The 19,753-nt window shown below is 40.7% G+C and overlaps 2 protein-coding genes and 1 long non-coding RNA gene across 7 annotated transcripts in view; 2 read left to right on the forward strand and 1 right to left on the reverse strand.

The window, feature by feature from the left end:
* The window catches only part of PRKCZ (protein kinase C zeta), a 40,556-nt gene extending 40,017 nt beyond the window's left edge, over positions 1-539 (forward strand). For all 3 annotated transcript variants that reach the window (XM_057417653.1, XM_057417670.1, XM_057417660.1), the window contains one exon: positions 11-539. In XM_057417653.1, the coding sequence (XP_057273636.1) occupies positions 11-98 (88 nt within the window). In that variant the 3' untranslated portion in view covers positions 99-539. The remainder of the gene's footprint in view (positions 1-10) is intronic.
* Positions 540-3,862: 3,323 nt separating this feature from the next.
* On the reverse strand, positions 3,863-6,718 carry FAAP20 (FA core complex associated protein 20). 3 transcript variants are annotated; one of them, XR_008973261.1, is made up of 3 exons: positions 6,549-6,716; positions 4,941-5,569; positions 3,863-4,025 (listed from the first exon to the last, which is right to left on the reverse strand). XR_008973261.1 is itself a non-coding variant. In XM_057417722.1 (3 exons), the coding sequence occupies exons 1-3, from the start codon at positions 6,634-6,636 to the stop codon at positions 3,953-3,955; spliced, it is 555 nt and encodes a 184-aa protein (XP_057273705.1). In that variant the 5' UTR covers positions 6,637-6,717; the 3' UTR covers positions 3,863-3,952. The 3 variants fall into 3 exon arrangements, 2 of the variants coding, with proteins under 2 accessions (XP_057273705.1, XP_057273694.1); XM_057417722.1 differs by having other exon boundaries at positions 4,941-5,334; positions 6,549-6,717; XM_057417711.1 differs by lacking the exon at positions 3,863-4,025 and adding an exon at positions 4,399-4,559 and having other exon boundaries at positions 4,941-5,334; positions 6,549-6,718.
* A 2,669-nt stretch (positions 6,719-9,387) lies between these two features.
* LOC130603746 (uncharacterized) lies at positions 9,388-19,459 on the forward strand. Its single transcript, XR_008973271.1, has 4 exons — positions 9,388-9,755; positions 17,460-17,601; positions 18,555-18,650; positions 19,264-19,459. It is a non-coding gene; the product is annotated as an uncharacterized LOC130603746 (long non-coding RNA).
* The last annotated feature ends 294 nt before the right edge of the window (positions 19,460-19,753 follow it).

Genomic DNA, 19,753 nt, shown 5'->3' on the forward strand with positions numbered 1-19,753 from the left:
TTTTTTTCAGAGATATAATAAAGCGAATAGATCAGTCAGAGTTTGAAGGATTTGAATACATTAATCCGTTGTTGCTGTCAACAGAAGAAACGGTATGAAGGAACAACATCTTTGTTGTGAACAGTGTGAATGAACTTTAAATTTGCCCTTAACCACAGTATATGCATGCAAGGCTGGAGAACTGTACATTTTGGATGGAGACGAATGATTTAAAAACAAACAAACAAAAAAAAAAACCCAACAAATTGCTGCTGAAAATCAAAGAAGAGAACAATGATTTTGGTGGGTGTCTTCTGCCACTTGATGATTCTTAAGTTCTGGGCACTGACACAACTGGCCTCATTAATGAAGGAATTTGCATTTTGTGCCTGTTTCATGAAGGATTGAGACGTTCATTGCATCCCTGGAAAAGGAGATTCTGCAAAACTTTGAGACCCACACACTTCCTACAAATGCTTGATGCAATGAGCTACCGATTGAAGAGTATTACAGTGTAACATCCTGAAGAATAAAATACATTACAGTGGTGTTGAAGCTTATTTTTGATGCCTTTTTTCACAAGTGGTACCTGTCTAAACATCTTAGATATATTTAAAAGGAGTTGTGTTTTATTAGCAATCAAAACATAAATTTGGGTACAAGATTTAAGTGCCTAAATGGGTAAATGGCATTGAAGAATTATTATGTATCTGGAACATTCTTAAACCTGGTAAGTTCTGCTCATTAATATTAAGTGACTATTAATGTGTGAACAGAACAATTCTCAGCTGCAGCTGAGCAGGTGTTTGTTGGCACCTTTATTGGATTTGAAATGCAGAGTGACTCAGCTATATTAATTCCAAATTAGAATTTGCAGATTTCTGAATCTGTCGTCTTAGAACTCCAAATTTACCAAAATGTTTCAATTGAAGAAAACTAAATTTGCACACAAAGGAGTTAGGAAAAGACTTAAGCAGTGCCTACACCTACAGTTGTATATTAGATTTTTGAAAAGTATTTTTATCAGCCATACAGATATTCAGAAATAGAACAAAAGTGTAACTAAAGCATAGCCTTAAAGTCTAAGTAGTAAATCTAGAATAACCAGAATCTAGAATACACTTTCCTGATAAAGCACACCTCCTACTTCTGATAAAATGTCTGCTTCCAGTTACTCAGTGTTTATTAATAAGTAATCGTTCTAATTCAGAAAATGGGAAGGTTTGGTAAAATGATTTGCATTAAAGTAGTAATTTTTTTTTATGGATGGAAAATGAATATTGTAAGAAATTGGATAAAGCAAAAGCTCTATCAAATCCCTTCTCATGGGAAGTTGGGGGGCGTTGGGGGCAAGGAAGGGCTGGTTTACATCAAAGTCTATCAGCTTGGAGAAGCTCACCTCACTATGTTTGAGATTAGGGAGTGTATGTTGCTATCTGGAGCTTCGGGAGCTGTGAAGATGTACCTGCCTCTGGGAGCACCAGTTGCTTCTTGCTAGCTCTGAGGGTATGGGCTGTAGAGATGGGGGGGGAATTATGTGGGAAGGAAAAAAGAAACCCTAAGCCCCTGTGCTCATCTCACCTGATGTGGTGTAAGCTGCAGCATGACTTGCAACACTTCGGCTTGCTTTCCATTCACATCTGGTTTTCTCAGGGTACAGCATTGCATTAGGTGCTGAACATGACATCTTTTGGATTCACATCCAGGTCATGAGGTGCTAGGACAAGACTGCCAAAACATTGTTTCAAATTGTCAATGAATTGCCGATTAACAATCTGTGCTTGTATCCCCTCCTTCCCCAGGAGTACACAGCCCGTGCTGGTTGTGTTGATCCCATTCAGGTTTCAGCTGTGGGTTTCTCTGTTGGACTGTACCTTTTCATATTCAGAAAAATGTGTTTTAATCAGCACTAAATAATTTAACTGGTAAGAAGTACTTGCCTCAAATGCCTGGACTTGAGATACTTTATCTACTAAAGGAAACATTTACGTTTTAAATGTAATCTGACAGTTTATAATCACTCCTCTCCCCCTCCTCCACCTCCCCCATTTCTTGCTGGTAATTTATTTATCCTGAATAATTTTTTGGGTGTTTTCAATTCCCCTGGTAATAAAATGAACCAGTAGTTACTGGAGTGACTGCAGGCAGCTCCTGCCTGGGACCATGACAGATCAGCTGTCCTGTGACACGAACAGGGCAGAGAACATCAAAATGGAAATATTAAGAACGTGGGTTGGGTGGTTTTTTAACTTTTTTTTCTAGGTTTTGGAACATTTGGGGAGGGAGGGAAGGAAGAACACGAAGACACATTTGCTAAACAAACATTGTAAAGACTACTTGATTTTATTTCAAAGATTTACAGGCATTTACAATGTTGCTGTGTTGCCAAATAGTTTGCTGGATCCAAGTTTGGTTGCTCATGTGCAAGTGTTTGAATAATGTTCTGTTCCTGATGAAGGGGAAATTTTTTATATAAAGTACTTGTTTTATAAATAAAGAAAATGAAGGATGTAATTAAATGTGTGGTTTGGAAAAATAAATCCTAATATATTACAAATGGATCTGATAATGATATATAGTTGTCTTATTTGAAATAGTAAATGAAAATTCTAGCTAATTTAATGATTGTAAACCAGTAAATATGTTCTTGTAGTTTTGTATAATTAATTAGTTGGGATCTTTGCTGACCAGTTTTAATTGTGCAGAAGATGGTATACTAATCCCTAAAAGCTAAGATCATTTATATTCTTGCACATCTATTAAAGACTTTAATGACAAAGCTGATAGACTCGTATTATTTCTCAGTAAATGGACCTGAGTCCCACTTGTGCTTTTGGAAGAGACTGCACTGTGAATTGAATCTCTGATTCATCCTGTACTTGGATGTTGTATTCCATGTATGTTCTGTGGCACAGGTTTGCACCCAAACCAAGGAGTTTGCTGAAATAGGAAACTGTTTGGATGCTGAAGTTGTTAATTGGAGTTGTACTCTTCTTCCCTGTGTGAAGGCAGTTGTGATTGGAATAGCTGGAATGGGCACAACTATTCTGCTCTTGGATACAGCCCTCTGGCAGGAAACAGATGTGAGCTGTGAGGCTGTGACTGGCAACACTGTGGCATGAGTAGATTACCACGGTCTATAAACAACTGACTGTACTTGGGGGAAAGGAACAACCCACTCCATCCCTAAACCATCACTAAATGTCACTTATTCTTTATTCCCAAACTTTGATGGTATCCAGGCAGGATGGAACTGATAGAAAAAGCAGCTGTTTTGGCTGGCTGACTGCATTAAATCTTGTTTTGCATCTCAGTAATGTGGAACTGGCAGGAGCGGTCTCTTACTAGAGCCCAATTACTTTAGCCTAGTCCTGTTAATGTAGAAACCCCCAACCTAAGGCTCTGAATTCAGCTGTGTTCCTTCAGAAAGATAAAAAAACCTCACAGCCTTTACTTGGTCTGGGTTGTGTTTCCTTTTAACATAGATACACTCACAGAATCAGCTGTACAATCATATATGTTCTTCTAAAATGTTAAAGATGCTAAGTTTTAATAACTTCACACTTATTTTTACAGATCACCTGTTTAGAAAAAAGAAAAGGTCTGTGAACTTCTGGATTGCATTAAGTTACCTTCTGTTCAGCTGGTTTATTCTACACTCAGAAGAGCTTTGGGGCATCACCAACATGAGTCCCTCAGGGATTTACAATTCTACATTGTTTCAGAAGTCCTCAGCTTCCAGGAGTACCAACACTGATTGCCCTGTGTCTGGGAGAGCCCCCAGCACTGTTTTGGGAACCAGAAGTACTTCATATGCCTCTGAGAGGATTTAAGAGAAAAAGACGCCGAGCTTGGTGTTCTACTTAGGTGACTGGTGTGAGACAAGGACGTGCTTCCTCCACGTGTTTTTCCTTTTCTTATGAGAGAGGTTCCTCCTTGGCTTGGTTCCTTTTCATTCTTCTGGATTTAGGATTTACCACACTACATCATCTGTACTTTCAGACAAGCACATAGCAAGGTGCTCATCAATGTCTGGTTGTGACAGCCTGCAAGTACAGAGAATTTGTTCAATGAGAAACAAAGTCAAACACTTAACTTACTGTTCTTCACCTTCACTCTAGCACAGAACTGAATATGAAGACCTGAAGCATGGTTATTAGCCTGTCTAAATCTCTTGATCTAATGACCATGATTGTATAAATACTCCTGAAGTCATCATTCTGTCTCTTTGTTCAGCCACCAAAAGACAGAAAACCAAGCAGCAGCCAGAAACCTCACAGTGTTAGAGGATCTGTTGCAGAACTCATGTTTTACTATTTTTTTACTATATTTTACTATACTATTAAATGGTGTTAATTTCAAGAGACACCATAATTCTTACTATAGTAGTGGATACTCGATTGCATGGAGTCTCATTCAGTTGTGCTAATTAGAGCTGGCATACAAGACATATCCCCTTCCTTCCCTCTTGTCCACACCTTGAGAGCTAAATCTAAAATGAAGACCACAGTTGCTCAGCCAGAGGCATCTGGGTCCTGGCTGAACAGGTACCACTGTGGCTATAACAGCAAAGTCCAGATCTAGAAGAGCAAGTGACAGAGACAAGATTAATCCATCTACGTCTGAAACTAGCTTTGAACTATTGAGAACGCTACACCAGAATGGTTTTTGGATGATGACACAAATGTCACTAGTATTTTTGTACTGAAGTATTTAAAAATGTTTATTCTGTTAAAATGCTAACGCATCAAGGTTTACCAGAGAGCTCAAACTTGGCTTTCCTTTTGAAGCAATATAATCTAGTAAACATATGCTTCTAAACTGAATTGTAAGTAGGTGATTCTGACACTTAAAAAGTAGAAGTTTTGCCCAATTTCTTTATTGCCTATAGAGAATGCAGCCAGAACCAGACTGGCGTTTGTATACTATCCAGTTATTACCCCCCACCCCCCCCAACTCACATTCCACTAAAGCAAATGAGACACATGGGACAACTGTCAAGAGTTGGAGCTCCTTCACCCTGATTTTCTGTTTCTTCCTTGCAGCTCTTGGTTTGAGGTAAACTTGCAAGAGGCAGGTTCTCTTCTGCAGGTGAGCATCTGGCCTCTCCAAAGGAAACATCCCCTTGATGTGTTTGTAGCTGAAGCTCTTTTCCATGATTTTCTTTTCCATTTTCCATGCTGTTCTGTGCAGTCCCTCTGCAATGCTCTTGATAGCTCAAAGCTTTTGCAGAGCATTGTGGCAATGCCAAGTGGTGCACAGAACTCCCGTGCCAAGTGAGTTTACATGACTTCAGACTTGCATCTGGTTTTGAAATAGCTTCTGTGTCTTCCCCAACCACATGTTTGGCTTGATCTGTAATAGTTACACAGCACATCTTCTCAGCTGCACATGGTAAACTGCTCAGTTTATCTGCTTGGCCTTGTCCTTTATGTAGGTGGTTGATCTGGCTCTGTGTTAGCTGATAGGAGCTAAGATCCTCTGGGTTTAGAAGTTCTTCTTTGCAAAAAGATGGGAATGACACCCATGGAAAGTCTTTCTTTCCAGCTGTAAAGACTTCCTGTTCTTGTAGACTCTCTTCCTTGGAGCTCTGACACATACAAATAATGTCTTAAAACAAATGCCGTTCCATCAATACATGAAACCAAAGATGAGCATAGTACAAATACTCAGAAGGCTGAATTACACTGAAGAATGTTTTACTTACATCCCTCTCCAGTGCTTGTAAAGCAATTAAGAACTTCCTGGGGGTTATACAGTATGTGTATTCCCTTAACATTTCTAAATTGATACAACAGGGTACTTTCTTAATGTGTTCCATAGAGACTAAGGATGAAAACAAGCTGCTGCTGCTCAGGAAAAATAATTCTGCTTTAGAAGGTCTGTGTGGTTTGTGTTAAGGGGGCCTACAAGGATGCTGGAGAGGGACTCTTCATTAGGGACTATAGTGGTAGGACAAGAGGTAATGGGTTCAAACTTAAGCAGGGGAAGTTTAGGTTAGATATAAGGAAGAATTCTTCCTTGTGAGGGTGATGAGGTTCTGGAATCGGTTGCCCAAGGAAATTGTGAATGCTCCATCCTTGGCAGTGTTCAAGGCCAGGCTGGAAAGAGCCTTGGGTGACATGGTTTAGTGTGTGGTATCACTGCCCCATGGAAGGGGGTTGGAACTAGATGATCTTAAGGTCCTTTCCAACCCAAACTATTCTACAATTCCCTACCACTGCTGGAGCAATGAAATGGTAGTTTCTGTGTAATTAACCTCTCTGTTGCAGTTTGCCATGTCCTGTTTATTCCATCAGTGAGATGCCAGTGCTTCTGAGCAGCCAGGATACTTAGACATGTAACTCTTTCCAGAAAAACATTGTAAAGAATTTGCCATACAGCAAAAGAAGCCCCAGTAGTTGTCCTACAACAGTGCTAAGTCACACCATTACGTGTAGAAGCTGAAGAGCTTAAACCCGGTACTGTTTAAAAGCTATTTCAGATTTCTTCCCGTTAACATCATCATTCAAACTGTCACTACTACAAGCAGTACACAAAGTGCAAACAACAAGGGTACAGCACACTACCTTTCCAAAGAACTCTGGAAACCTGGGCACTGCCTGCCAGTCTGCGCGTTGGGAATCTTGACTGATGCCTTTCAGTAACAAACCCCATGGTTCTTCACACTCATTTAAGTCTTCTTTTTCAAACCAGGAGCAGCTGTCAGTCAATGACCTGTAACAACAGAGACAGTCCAACAGTTTGAGAGTAGGAGAGGGAAGAAAATATTCTGCATTGCTGTTAGTTTGCTCTTAATTCATTTATCCCTCCTGTAATGCTGATGGTTAAAAAAACGTAGCTACCCTTAACTGTGATTTATCCAAACAGAAGTTTTAAGATTAACTTCAGTAGCTGACAGTGCATCACCTCTTTCAGCTTAGTTCTAAGTGTGGTGACCCCTTTCCTTTTGTTACCAGCTAAGCACAAGGCAGAGACTTCATGATTGAAAATACTTAGAAATTTTCCACTTGTACAAGATAAAACTCAATTCTTACCTGTTTTCTTTTGACCAAGTAGCACTATAGGAGCTAAACAAAAAATACGAGTTGACAATTTTGTCATGTCAAACAGCAGAGGCATGCAAACAGCATTTATTGGTAGGTACAACCATACAAATGCAGATTTTTTACTTTAAAAGTGAGGCAAATTGGCCTATGCAGTAAAGATTCAGATGTTTAACACATTTGTTTAGCAATGGAACCTCCATCTAGCCTACAGCAAGGTTTCTATGGAACACAGAGGCATTATTTAGCCCATAAAAATAATTTTTACAGCTTACTGTGACTTACAAAACTCATACAGCTATCAAAAAATGACCCATTTTTAGAAGAATGTCTAAAAGCCTTGTTTCACTTGTAAAAACCAGAAGCAGTATTTATTATGGTCTTCACTTCCATGTGAAACAGTTAAGCGTAGCCACTGTTTTTTCTTCTCAAATACCCAAATTGACACTTGCTGAGCACAGATATCACTGCAGCGTTTGCACTGAGGATGGCAATCACCCTGGTTCCCATGTATGCCTGGCCACACTGCCGTTTAAAACTACTGATTGTAAACTTGAACTGATCCATCCTAGGAAGGTTTAACTACTAAGTAAGAATTAAAAGGTTTTTATACTAGTAATACTGTGTAAAGAAAATTTCAAGAGATGGACGGGCTGTTCGTGTCAGAATACTGCTTCCAGCATTGCCACTTCCTACTGCTGTATTTTCTTGTGTCAGTCCAGGAATGACACTGCACATGGAATAAACTAGAGACTGGTCTCTCCCACCCTCAAGATGAGGAGCAATGGTCCTTTGGAAGCCCATTTTCAGAGGGGGCACAGCTGATGGCATGCTTGCTCGTCCTGACAGGCTGACACAAGAACCTCTTGTCTCTTCACCTCGCCTTCAGCCCTGTCTCGAGGGCTGGAAAGAAGCAGGAATTATTGCTGGTTTCCTGTAAGTTAGTCTGAAAAAAAGAAACTTTAATTCTCAGGAATTATTCCTGCTGAAAAGAAGATATCTTAATTTTCACAGCGTTTCTAACGAGCCCCATCCTTACTGCTGTTCTGTGCGGGAGAACACGCAGAAAGCTCAGCGCCCAGCGCTCTTTAGTTTGCAGGTGACTTCTCGATGTTTCCAGAGGCCCCACAGGTGACGCTTATCAAGAGGCCTTTAACGCCGTTAGCGACGCGCTGAAGGCGCACCTCAGGTACGGCTGAAGATCCAGCTCCATCTTCCCGGTAAGGGGTAGGGCGGGTTCCTTCCCCAGGGCCGCTGAGGCAGCTCCGGCCCCTCGGCAGAAGCCGCTCATCCACCCGGCCCTGACTCCCTGGCGCCGCCCGGGGTGCTCCTGGCTCCGGGCTGCTGGCTCCTTCCTGGGCTTGAGGTGCAGCTTGGCGGCTCCTTCCTCAGACATGGCGAAGGCGCGGAGCTGAGGCCCCGCCTCACAGCTCCCCTCGTCCCGCGGGAGGGCGGGTGGAGGGACCTGCGGTTCCTCCTCCTCTTCCTCCACCCCGATTTGCCTGCAGCCAGGGTAGGGACTCTGGGCGGGCCGGCTCCCGCTCCGCCCTCAACACCGCCCGCGAGGGATGGGCGCTGTGGGAGGGTAGGGGCCGGCTTGCGAGGGGACCACGCTCTTCTGAGGGGGAGCCTGCCCTTCCCCGCGCCAGCCGCTGTGCTCAGCCGCGCCGCGCTCCACAAGGGGTGCAATACGTGTAGTACCCTCAAGGTGTTTGTCTCGAAAGCCGCCCTTCCCGTGTTGCCTTTACTCCTTAAACTGCCTGTATTTGTAACGTTTGGGTGTATTTGGGGTTCGGCTGTGGAGCCGCTGCTGTGGAAATGCAGCATGCTCCCTTGGCGTTGGCTGGACAAAATGGCGGTGGCTCGGCCCTGGCAGCCAGCGCCATTGACGGTGGTGTCAGGCTGCAGGTAAAGATTGTTAATCGAAACAGAAAACTAGATTGGGGGTGCATCTCTGATACAATTTCTCATTCAGGAAGCAGTCTGTTGAAGCGATCGCTTTGCCTTTTTTGGTAAGAATGTCGATGGGTGACTTGAGGTAAAGCACTCCTCAGCGCAGAGCCGTTGCCCGTAGTTTTTCAAATGGGCAGACACAGGCTGTGGCCTCTTCAAAACCAGGTCTAACAGAGAAACGGTGACAGCCTCTTCGTAATTCTCCAACAGCAGATAAAAGGATTGGAAGGTAACTGCCAATTAAGTGCTTCATAATTGATACAAGAATAATTGTACAAGGAAATAAAAATGTCTGATAACAGATCTGTATGAGGGAGAGCAGGTACAGAACACTGTCTTTCATAAGACAAATTTATTAGTGGGAAAAGATGACTCCACATTCCTTTTCTGTAACCGCTTTTGAGCGGTGCTGAATGTCTTGTGGACTGTTTCATTCTTGCATCCCTCAGACCAAAACGGAGGCATCAATATTGACAGCAGCAGTGTTAAAAGTTAATGCCTGTGAATTACCATGTTGAGCACATGGACCATAAAAAATGTGCTAACTAACAGGTGACCTGAGTTTCTGCGTGTCTTGAACAGACCTGAACCAGAAAAATGCCATTCAGAGTTCACTGATTTGGGTTTGAAGTAGATCAGCAGATTTAACCTGAGAAGTGACAGGTACAGGCAGACATCCACCTCCAACTGTGCAACAGGCTGAAGATGATTCAGTTGGAGAGCAGTCAGAGATCTGGGATGCTCAGTCCAGTTCACTGCTTTCCTGTGTTAGCTCAGGTACTTTTTGTTTCTGTGAGTCCATCTCCGCAGTGAGGTGATGGCTTTTACTCCAAGTAGTAACTAATTTTTAACATTATAAGAGCTTTAATGGGTTTTCTTTTCATGTAGGGGTGAGGATAAAAAGAAATGTAAAGTGTCTGGTTACTGATGTGAATGATGTAAGCTTCTACAATAGATAGCCCAGCTGAAAAATAATTTAAAACACAGTCATATTAGAGCATTGGCATTTCTACTATATGATAGGCAAAGAGAATGAAATTCAGGATGAAAGAAATGAAAAGCTGGTCACTGTCACACAGACAAACATTTCCCTGTATTAATATTTGTTACAGCAATGGCAGTACCAAAGAATTCCAGAACAGTTACAAAGAGTGTTCTGCCTTTTGACTTTGTTGTCATTTAGAAGCTGCTTCCCACTGAGATGAGAGGAGGTTCCAGGAAATAATGGCCTCCTCTCCATCGCTGTCAGGAAAGGCATTCTCCCAAAAGTTCCAGATGGAACAAGGTAAGCAGAACAGAGGCAAGGGGTGAATGTGAAGGTTTTAGGCCTGCTGTGGAAAGAGACATGGTTATAGCAGCAGACGCAGCAAGAATATAAATAAAGCAAATATGTAGATTGAAAAGGGGGATCAGACGTATACATGGCTGAAAATGAGGTGACAGAGGAGTGGTCAAAATTTGATTTCACAATTGCTGATGTTAATTGAAGAAGAAAAATGGAAAAGCATTTAATTTTGGGTATGTTACTTGCCAGCCTCAATGCCTGCTGTGAATGAGAGGACACAGCACTGCCTATTGCCACTTGGCGGCAGCAAACAATATAAAAATCTTGCTTTAAAAAAAATCAGCTGTCAGGTTGAGCTGATGTCTGCAGGCCTCTGTACGTAATTCTCTGTACACCTATGTTAATGATTGTTTCTGCTTCTGTTCCTGTAGTATTTCGTTAGCATTTTACATATCTTACTATCCCTTGGATACTACTTTGACAAGTCTCTGTTCCTAAGTCACGCATTGTACCAACAGATTTATTTCGTTAGCTGTGACTTCTCCTGAAGTAGCAGGCAGAAGTGGAGTCTGCTTTTCGTGCTGAAGGTATTGCTGTGTGGCACTGTTAGTGCTGTGAGTCATCTGTTATAGCATTGGCAAAAGCTGTATTATGGGTCAGCATAAAAAATGGTTATTGTGTGGTAAGAGCCATAAATGAAAGAGTATAGTAAAAAGAATAGTGAACGTTATTACTGCTTCTGCTGATCGTAAAAAGCAGAAGAAAAAAAAAACCTTGCTTCTGTAGCAACTATAGCTTGTAGGTGGCTTTGCATCTTGTGGATTTAACTGAAAACTTGAAGCTATAAGACATTATTTTTATTTTTTTTTAATTGTTACCTGTTTAATGCAGCCCCATTATAACCTATGAGAGCAGGCACATCAGGGAACATTTTAATTCTTGCTCTGTCTGCTTCTACCTACAACTACCTGTAGATTTGATACTGACATTCTAGAAATCTTTGTCCATTATGTGTACTCAGATTTTTCATCTGCATCTTGCCAGAATTAATAATGTACTTACAGCATGAAGGTGGGGTATAAAATAGGACCTATTCTTGGCTCTTCTATGTTGCACTACTGTTTCTTCCGCTGACAGAAATCTTTTTACTTCTTGCCTGACTTTGGGTCTTGCATAATTAAGTAATGAAGAGTGGTTTGTGATCTTGGAAAGAAGTTCTCGTAGAAATGCAAAGAGTAGTCTTTATCAGCAGCAGCCTTGTCTGGATTTGAGCCAGTGGTCAAGGGATTTGAGCTTTTGGAAGCTAGAATGCTTCTACAGATTATCTTTAGGGATTTTCTTCTAAATGGAATGCCAGCATGTGTAGTTAGCTATTCCCTGTAGAGTCTCATCAAGCTGCACACACTTTATCTTTACTTACATGGTCCCTGATGCTTGCTGTAAAGTGGGCCTCAGTTTTAACTTTTGCTCTCAGGAAGAAGGGGCTATTACAACAAATTCTAATCCTTTTGCAGTTCCACAGTCACTAAAGCCTGTAAATTGCCTGCCAAACCAACGAAGTGATCTTTTCCTGGGCTGAGGGAAAGGGGAGAGTGTAAAACGCAGGTGCCAACATTTGCTGGGGAAGAACTGGTACATTATCTACTAATCCGCCTTCTGCTATTTCTGATTTCCTATCCAACAGCTGCAACATTGAATGAGAGCTTCTGCATTTGGGAAGAATTAGAAAGCCTGGTAATGCAGGGTCTCTATTACAGATACAACAACTCACAGACAGGGAGGAGATTTTTGCTGCTGGTGTAGAATTTGGTGTGCTAGGCATTTTATAGCCTGGAAAAAGTGTAATTTTCAGCTGTTGTTATGGAGTAATCAATGAAGAAGAGATACCATAGTTTCTGCTGTGTTTCTTGCAAAGCCTGATGTAATTGCATGCATGTGCTATTATTTTTTTCAAATGTACCACTTTGAGGTTAAAGCATATGCAATTTTTGTTAAAACTTTGAGGTTTTTTGGTGACTGATGCTTGCAGACAGTTCTAGTCCTTCTGAAATATCTTTGGCTCTGTAGTGACAGCTCCTGCGTCAAATAAAAATGTTCAGAATAAGTTGTGCCTTGCTAGAATATGGAAACATTATTATGTTTAAATTATTCTATTAATCAGTGCTTGGTTTAGGAGTATGCATTGGTAATTTTTTGTCCTTGTCAAATAGTTTGTGACTTGGGGATCAACACCTTCATTCTGCTAAATATCATGAAGGAAAATGTGCCCCAAAATGGCACAGGAGACTGAAGCAGGTATTGTAGAGCATCAGTGAAAGCTGCTGCAGTGAATGGACTTTACGGCATATCTCTGCAGCCCAGTGTCAGCAAATGCAGCACTGGAAAGAGTAACTCAATCATACTGGCTAGCTCAGTACAGTGTTAATCACTGTCTGCAGTGAAATAGGAAATTCTGACTATTTTCATCAACATGATGTGTTACAATTCAAACCACAAAATTATGAAAGGTACGTAAGACTTCCTTTAGCATAGTCAGGAGAATAAAGATGACGTGCAGTTTCAATTTGGGAAGTGCAGGCTCATTGCTCTTTCCAGAGAAAGTCAGTTGAGTGGAGACAGTTTTGTAGGCTCTCCCTGATTTTAGCTGTAGGTGACACTGTCTTTTCAATGAAAGCCATTGCCAGTGCACAACTCATCAATTCAGCCTTCCCTTCTCAAGTATAAGGACACATCAGTACCTGTGTGGCTACATATAGAAAATTAATTCATGACATTTATGTGCCAAGATGGAAAGACCTAAAAAGAGGACTAGGGAGCTTGGCATGGCATTTGTGGGTACCAGGTTGCCAAGGAAGCATACTGTATTGAAACAGTTGCCTGGGAAACATTTAAAAATACATTGAATGGAAAAGCATATGTGATGTGCCCACAAGTGTTCTGTGTGAATGAAATGCCATGGCTGATGATGGCACCAAGAGGCTGTTACTATTACATGTAAAGATGCTGCAAGTGATGTGGTGTTATTTTTCTTTCCTTTTGTGTGTTTTTCTTCTTCTTCCCATACCCTGTTTGTAGAAAGTGCACAGAAGGAAAATTGTTTTGCTTTTGGCTGATGGATTAAATTAAATGGAGAAAGCTGTACATGTGGTCAGCAGCAGCTAGAGATGGTAAAAGCAATTTAGCTTCATTTAGGCAACCTAAACCAATTGACAAGAAGCCTGCACAATTCTTCCTCAAAAATAACAACACTGCTGAAACTCCTATAGGGTAAAGATAAATGGTTTTCTGAGCATGAGCACTTTAATTTGTGCTAAAATGATATTTGGAGGCTCTGATGTCATTGCAATAGGACTTAGATGTAAACATCATATAAAACGCAAGGAGTTTATGATCAAAGCAGGTTGGACAGCGTGGATGAAAAAATGTCTGACCTAATTTTTAGTTTGGGGTACTGAAATAGAGGGAGAACAGAAGAAAGTTTCAGAAGATAGCCCAGCTGCTCTAGTTTTCTTCAGATCAGACTCAGTTATTGAGAAATGTTACAGACAAAAGAGAATGACCAAGCAAGGGAACAGCTAGCAACTGTAATCTGTGATATCCTCCCTCGGGCAAAGAGGCTCACTGGCTAGTGATTTCCAGGTATTGAAATGTATCTTTCCTTCCCTTAGAATGAATACCAGGTATCAGGCTGGTTAGGATTATAATTTCCCTGCCTAATCCTCCTTTGGTGATTTAGAAACAAATACCCTACTCTTGCTTTGCTAGAGGCTTAAGAAGCCTATTTGGGAGCAAGCAGATTTTGCTTGGTCCAGCCTTTATGTGGTACAGATTGAGACAGTAGATCTTTTGGGAGAGAGACAGTGGAGAGTTCAGTTGACTAAGGAGGAAGGTCTGGAGACCTTTTTGTTAGTATTAGCTCAGAAAAGATAAGTTGCCTTGTAGGGAGAAGGCCCTAGGGACTCAGCTTCTTGAAATGGTGCCTGTTGGAAGCTGTAAAGTTGCTGTACTTTACCCCAGTGAGGAAGCACTTTGACTGACTGACTCTGACTTTGCTGTCATTTTGGCCAGGGAGGGGAAGCTTTCTGGCTGGCTATCTAATTTGGGTACAACCTGCTCAAGGGTCTGAGGTATGCAAAAATTGTGTTAGAAAACTGTGAATCAGATGAAGTCTTCTGTGTGTCAGTCAAGTCCAAGATCACTCATCATTTTTCTGGCCCAGTGTGTGTTTGGTTAAATCAAGTCCTGATGTTTCTAGGCCCCGGGGTTAGTGTGTGAGAGAGGCGGGGAGACTCTGCCTTTCATCTTCCCCCCACAATTTTGCAATATGACTGAAAACTCTTGGAGAGAATGTTTTAGATCTCAAACAAAGATTAGGTTTGATGGCATGAAGCTGTGGGTTCTGTGGCTCAGCCTAGAATTCTGCTGAGGGAGTTGTATAATCTCCCCACACTTTCAAGTATTTTGGCTCTGAATTCAGGATCAAATAATTGATGAGGTTTTTGTATTTCTTGCTGGGTTTTTTCTTATTTATTTGAAGCATGTCTCACAGGATTACAGCCGTCAGCAGTCAGGGTTTCTCCTCTTTTCTCTAAACCATCCTTTCATTTGCAGTGAAGATACTAAAGGGCTCCACCAAAAAAAAAAAAAAAAATCCGTAACTAATATCTGTAGTAATGACAGAAGATCACCTGTACTGTTTATGGGCATGAAACCATAAAAGAATGGAGCAAAATTACCAACACTAGTTAATGTGGTATGATGTTATCCATAACTAGAATGTTGTATAAAATCAATTTAAAATACAGGGTAATTCAGCAGATGGGTATTTATTTATGGCTTCAACAAATGTGGATAGTAGGTTTAGTTAGTTTTGCAACTTTTTGTAAGGACTAGCTAGTGTTTTAGAAAGAAAATCTAGTAAACCCTAAGGTATAATCAGAGCTGTGGAGGCAAGTGTAAATCTTTTCACCAAGAAGGCTGTATTTTAGTTGCAATCTAGTGGGGTAATAATTTTATTGTATTACAGAAATAAGCAATATGTCATAGAATCAGAATAGTTAAGGTTGGAAAGGACCTTAAGATCATCTAGTTCCAACCCCCTATCCTTACTACCTTTCCAAAATTACTTCCTTTTTTATATTTATTCTGACTCTGCCTGTCGTTAGCTCTTAACTTGATAAAAGAAACATGAAATGAGACTACTGTAGAAGGCCTGACAGTAAAATATGGTAGAGCTATAGTTTTTTGGGGGGTTGTTGTTTTTTTTTTTTTTTCCCCATATGACATTTATTTAATTATATGGGACACAGGCTGAGTTTGGTTTATTTATGTTGTCTTATACCCACTAACCTGAAACTATCTTGTGACACTGCCAGTGTGAAAGGTCATTCTGCCTGAAATAAATCTAGTTATGTCAGAACTGCAGCACCTAGTTATAGATACTAAAGTAGGTGTTTGCCTGCCTTTGCTGTTACTTTGCAGGTCCCAGCATCTGTAAATCAAATCCATTTAGACTACTTCAAGGAAAAAAAAAAAGCTGATGCCTTCCTGACACATGAAAACTGTACTGCTATCAAACAGTAACTTCATGCTACTCTTCCTTTCATGAGTGAATTTAAAATTAGGCTGATTTTTGAAGTGTTTTCACCAGCTGACATCTCCTGTTCCCCAAATCCACTTTGCTGTTACTTCAGTTCATCTCTGCTGCTCTCACAGGAATTTGATTGCTCCCTTTTAAAAAGTGGAAAGTACTCTGAAAGAGATGTGTAGTAGCCAAAACAACATGTCATGGTGCTCGTTTAGGACAGGATGTTTAGTTAGCTAAAGTTGCTACTCTGTTTTGTACCACAGACCGGTTCCATTATTATCCTATTTTTTATTAGTATGTCCCACAACACTGGAATTAGACGTTTTAACATAAGATTGTGGGGAAAAGTAACAGCTTGACAAGCTGCTGTGGCTGTTCTGCACCCTGCATAAGATGAGTTGGTTAGCTTCTATCTGGGTCCCACTGGGTAAGAGTCACCATCACAAAGAGCTCCAAAGAAATTGACACTTAAACCTTAGTGTCAAAGGAAGAGATGAATCCAGGTGAAGTTGTTGGGCCTAATTGGATTGGCTGGACATGACGAGATATGATCTATGATCAGTACAGCTTTGTAGCAGAAATGTCAAGTATAGATGTGTTTAAGTGATTGCTGCCTCGTGTTCCATCTAAAACCAAATAAGGTTGAGGAGCCTGCTTGATTTAGTCTGCTGTGTAAGGTTCAAAAGACAAGAGAGATCATCAGGAAATTGTCATCAGCTCTTTTGGGAGTGGGGTTTGTTTTTTGTAATTAAAGAGAAACTAGAATTGACATGCCCATTTGCTAGTCATGTTATTTAGTAATGGATGGTTGTTTTTCTGAAGAGTTTATCTCCTCGGTGATGATTTAATTTAGGCAGTAATGCAGGGAGTTCCTACTGCTTGTAGTGTCATGCAGGAAGTCAGAACACTTAATTAAGCAAGGTCCTTCCTGGCCTTTAAGTAGCCCTTTCTTATTTCCTACTTATACCTGTTTCTGATATACACACAGGTGCAGAAGCAGTAAGGATATTGCTTGAGATAATGCAAGACCTGGGAACTGAACTCTGGCCTGTTGTTCCCTGGGTCTTTGCATAGGTGTAAGGCTAATCTTCCTTTCAAGCAGTGTTTTACTCCCGAGGGCTTTTATCGTAGTGTCTTTCATCAGCTTTGAATTCACTAGAAAAAGAAGAAAAAGATCATTCTTAAAGTCTTTGCCTAATAGCTCATGTCTTCCAGAGTACTGATAAACTCGAGTGCAAATACGCCATCTCCTCTGCCCCAAAGACGTGCTCTGGCTTTAGTACCACACTTTTAATGACAAACATTCACCTAGTTTACCATATGCATTCTTTTATCTTAGCTGTTCTCTGTGCATGTTAGGAGATTTATTTCTACTCATAATGTATTTCATGTGTGTTAGTTGTAAATATTATGCTCATAAATAAGCCTGGACCATCCAGCCCCAAGGATGGAGACAGCTTACAATAGGTCTGTCTGCTTCAGATTGTGAGGCTGTACTAGTTCTCTGTTTTTTCCATTGCTTAGCTCTGTTAGTGGCATGTTGCCAGTCTCCTGTCTCACATTAACAGGAATATTATATATTACTGAATTTAAAGTGTTTTTCCTTCAGGACTAGAAGAATGTAGTGGAGCATGCATCTGGCAGTGTGACATTATTCCTATGGTGTGCAGTGTGCCCTTCATGTGGAGAATCACCAAAGTCATTTCTGCTGCAGTCATCTAGGCATGAGGAGTTGTACTGTGTGCACTGAGGTAGGTCTTGGACCAGGCTGGGGGACACATTATGTCAGGGATTGCATGCATATATACATAATGTATAATGAAAAACTGATTCATCTCCCTTCACCAAATTCTCTAAATTAAATACCACAGAAATAGTAAGTCTGGAGCATAATCCCAGAACTCCTTTTTTTTTTTTTTTTTTCCATCCCACAGCTCCATCTGTATTCACACCTACTGACCTCACTCTTCTCAGCTGGGAGATGGAAACTTGTTTTACTTCCCTCATAAGATGTTTTTGGAAAATTTGTTAGTTCATAAAGTATATGCATGAGGACATACCAACACTACAGAAATAGGTTTCGGACTGCCCCCAAACTAGCAGTGTTACTCCTCATTGTCAGGTAGTTTCATTTGGACTCCTCTCCGTTTGTCCTCTTGTTAGAAAGCTTGTTTTCTTGGCAGAAACTTGTGTTTTCTGCAGTCATCCTGTTAAATTATTTCCCTTTTTACTGATTTTAAGGATCTTGTGCTCTCAGAATTCCCATGTTTGCATGAAACACAGTGCATTAAATTGCATGGTCTAAAGCGATCAATACCCTGTAAGCTTCTAGTATTTTAATTGGCTTGTTTTTGAAGTCTGAAATGGGCTGAGCTGTATGGGTAAGCTAAACAGAGTCTGTCATACCAAAAATACTCTGAAGGAATGTATTTCTTCGTAGTAGGACAGCTGAAAACACCACATTTGCTGTGATTAGTGCATAGCACACTTGTGCCTATGCTTTCTATCTTCATTTATATGTACTTAAATATGTTTTTAGGTATCTGATTCTCAGAGGCCATGTTAAACTGGTGTCTTCTGTTGTTTGTTCTGGTCTAATAAGCTCTTGATTTGCCTCACAGAGCACATCCCAAAACTGTAAACCTAAGTAAAATTAAAAGTTCCCCAGAACAGCCTGTGACCCAGAGCACATGTTGCATTTCAGGAGAGCTGGAAAGGGCAATGGTGTCATCACCTGAGGGGAAACAATCAGAAAGAAATGAGGAGGGGAAATTTTATCGCTTATTTTTAGACTCCGTGGGTGAGTATTATTTTCAGCTTTGTCTGTATTAATTTCTGCAGAACACTGTGCCAACGTGTGACTGGCTGCCTACGAACAGATCATTGTAATTTCTAGCTAAGGCTGAAGCAATCAGTCACTAGCAATCCCTGGAGACTCGAATCTACCCGTTTGTACCAAGATAAGGTAGCAGCCAAAGACATGCAGTGTAGATATGTTCGAGACATCTATAAGCTAGCTAGTTGAGAAATAAACCTTACCACATGTATTATACTAGATGAGCTCAGAAATATTTGTCCATGACACTGGGTCAGTCTTTCATGTAGCTCAAGATATTCTGTCACTGGATTTAACATGAGTTAGTTTAAAGCTAACTTTTGATACATGGAGCTGTTCCCATACTTGTGATTGCATACCTTCTGCATTTACCTTCTGCCTTCAGCACAAGACTACACTCTCATAGGCTTCCTTGAAGAACATGCTGCTTGTTAATCAGCACTTTATTGTTTCAGTATGCTTAAAATAAGCATTTTGTCACATTCAAGAAGAAGAAACTTTATTGGTTTGCATTCTGGCACCATGCTTCACGTTGTCAAGTGCTGTCATTTGGCTTCTTTCTGTAACTTATTTACAGAGAGAGGGAGCTTGAGATTGAAACATTCTGGTAACAATTTTCACCAGGTACATATTGTATGTGTTTTAGAAGTATCTCTAATCTTAGAAAGAACAAGAGACAGAATGGGTAATAGTCTGTTCTGGTGTGCTGGAGAGGTCTAGCCTCTAGTTGCTGCATAGGACAGGGAAAAAGCAAAAATTCCACTGTTGCACAGTGAACGTAAGCAAAGAAGACAGCATCTTACCAAAGGACATTCTGATTTCCTTTATAAACAGCTAAGAAGCAGCTTTACTGCATCCCTCACTCAGTATTAAGGAAGGGACCTTTGAGGGGACAATAGATGTTATGCCTACCAAAATTCTCTTTGACTGCCTTAGAATGTGTCTGTAGTCTAAGCAGCAGTAAAAGCCAGATGGTTCTAGTTAGTCTGCAGTGTTGTCTTTTAATTTGATGTAGAGGCAGAAAAATCAAATTGAGACTGAACTTTGCTTTGAGGAAACTGCTTTTG

This window comes from Pezoporus wallicus, unplaced genomic scaffold, assembly GCF_028554395.1.
Source record: "Pezoporus wallicus isolate ANWC-B61680 ecotype Strahan unplaced genomic scaffold, APGP_CSIRO_Pwel_v1 contig_13766, whole genome shotgun sequence".
Taxonomy (NCBI): domain Eukaryota; kingdom Metazoa; phylum Chordata; class Aves; order Psittaciformes; family Psittacidae; genus Pezoporus; species Pezoporus wallicus.

Excerpts from the sequence above, each read along its gene's own strand:
- FAAP20 (XM_057417711.1), bottom strand. The coding sequence starts at position 6,636 with ATGGGGTTTGTTACTGAAAGGCATCAGTCAAGATTCCCAACGCGCAGA. Across the intron at positions 5,335-6,548 it reads TTCCAGAGTTCTTTGGAAAG|ATCAAGCCAAACATGTGGTT; the intron begins GTAGTGTGCTGT and ends TAACTATTACAG. Across the intron at positions 4,560-4,940 it reads CTCATTTGCTTTAGTGGAAT|ATCTGGACTTTGCTGTTATA; the intron begins GTGAGTTGGGGG and ends TTGCTCTTCTAG.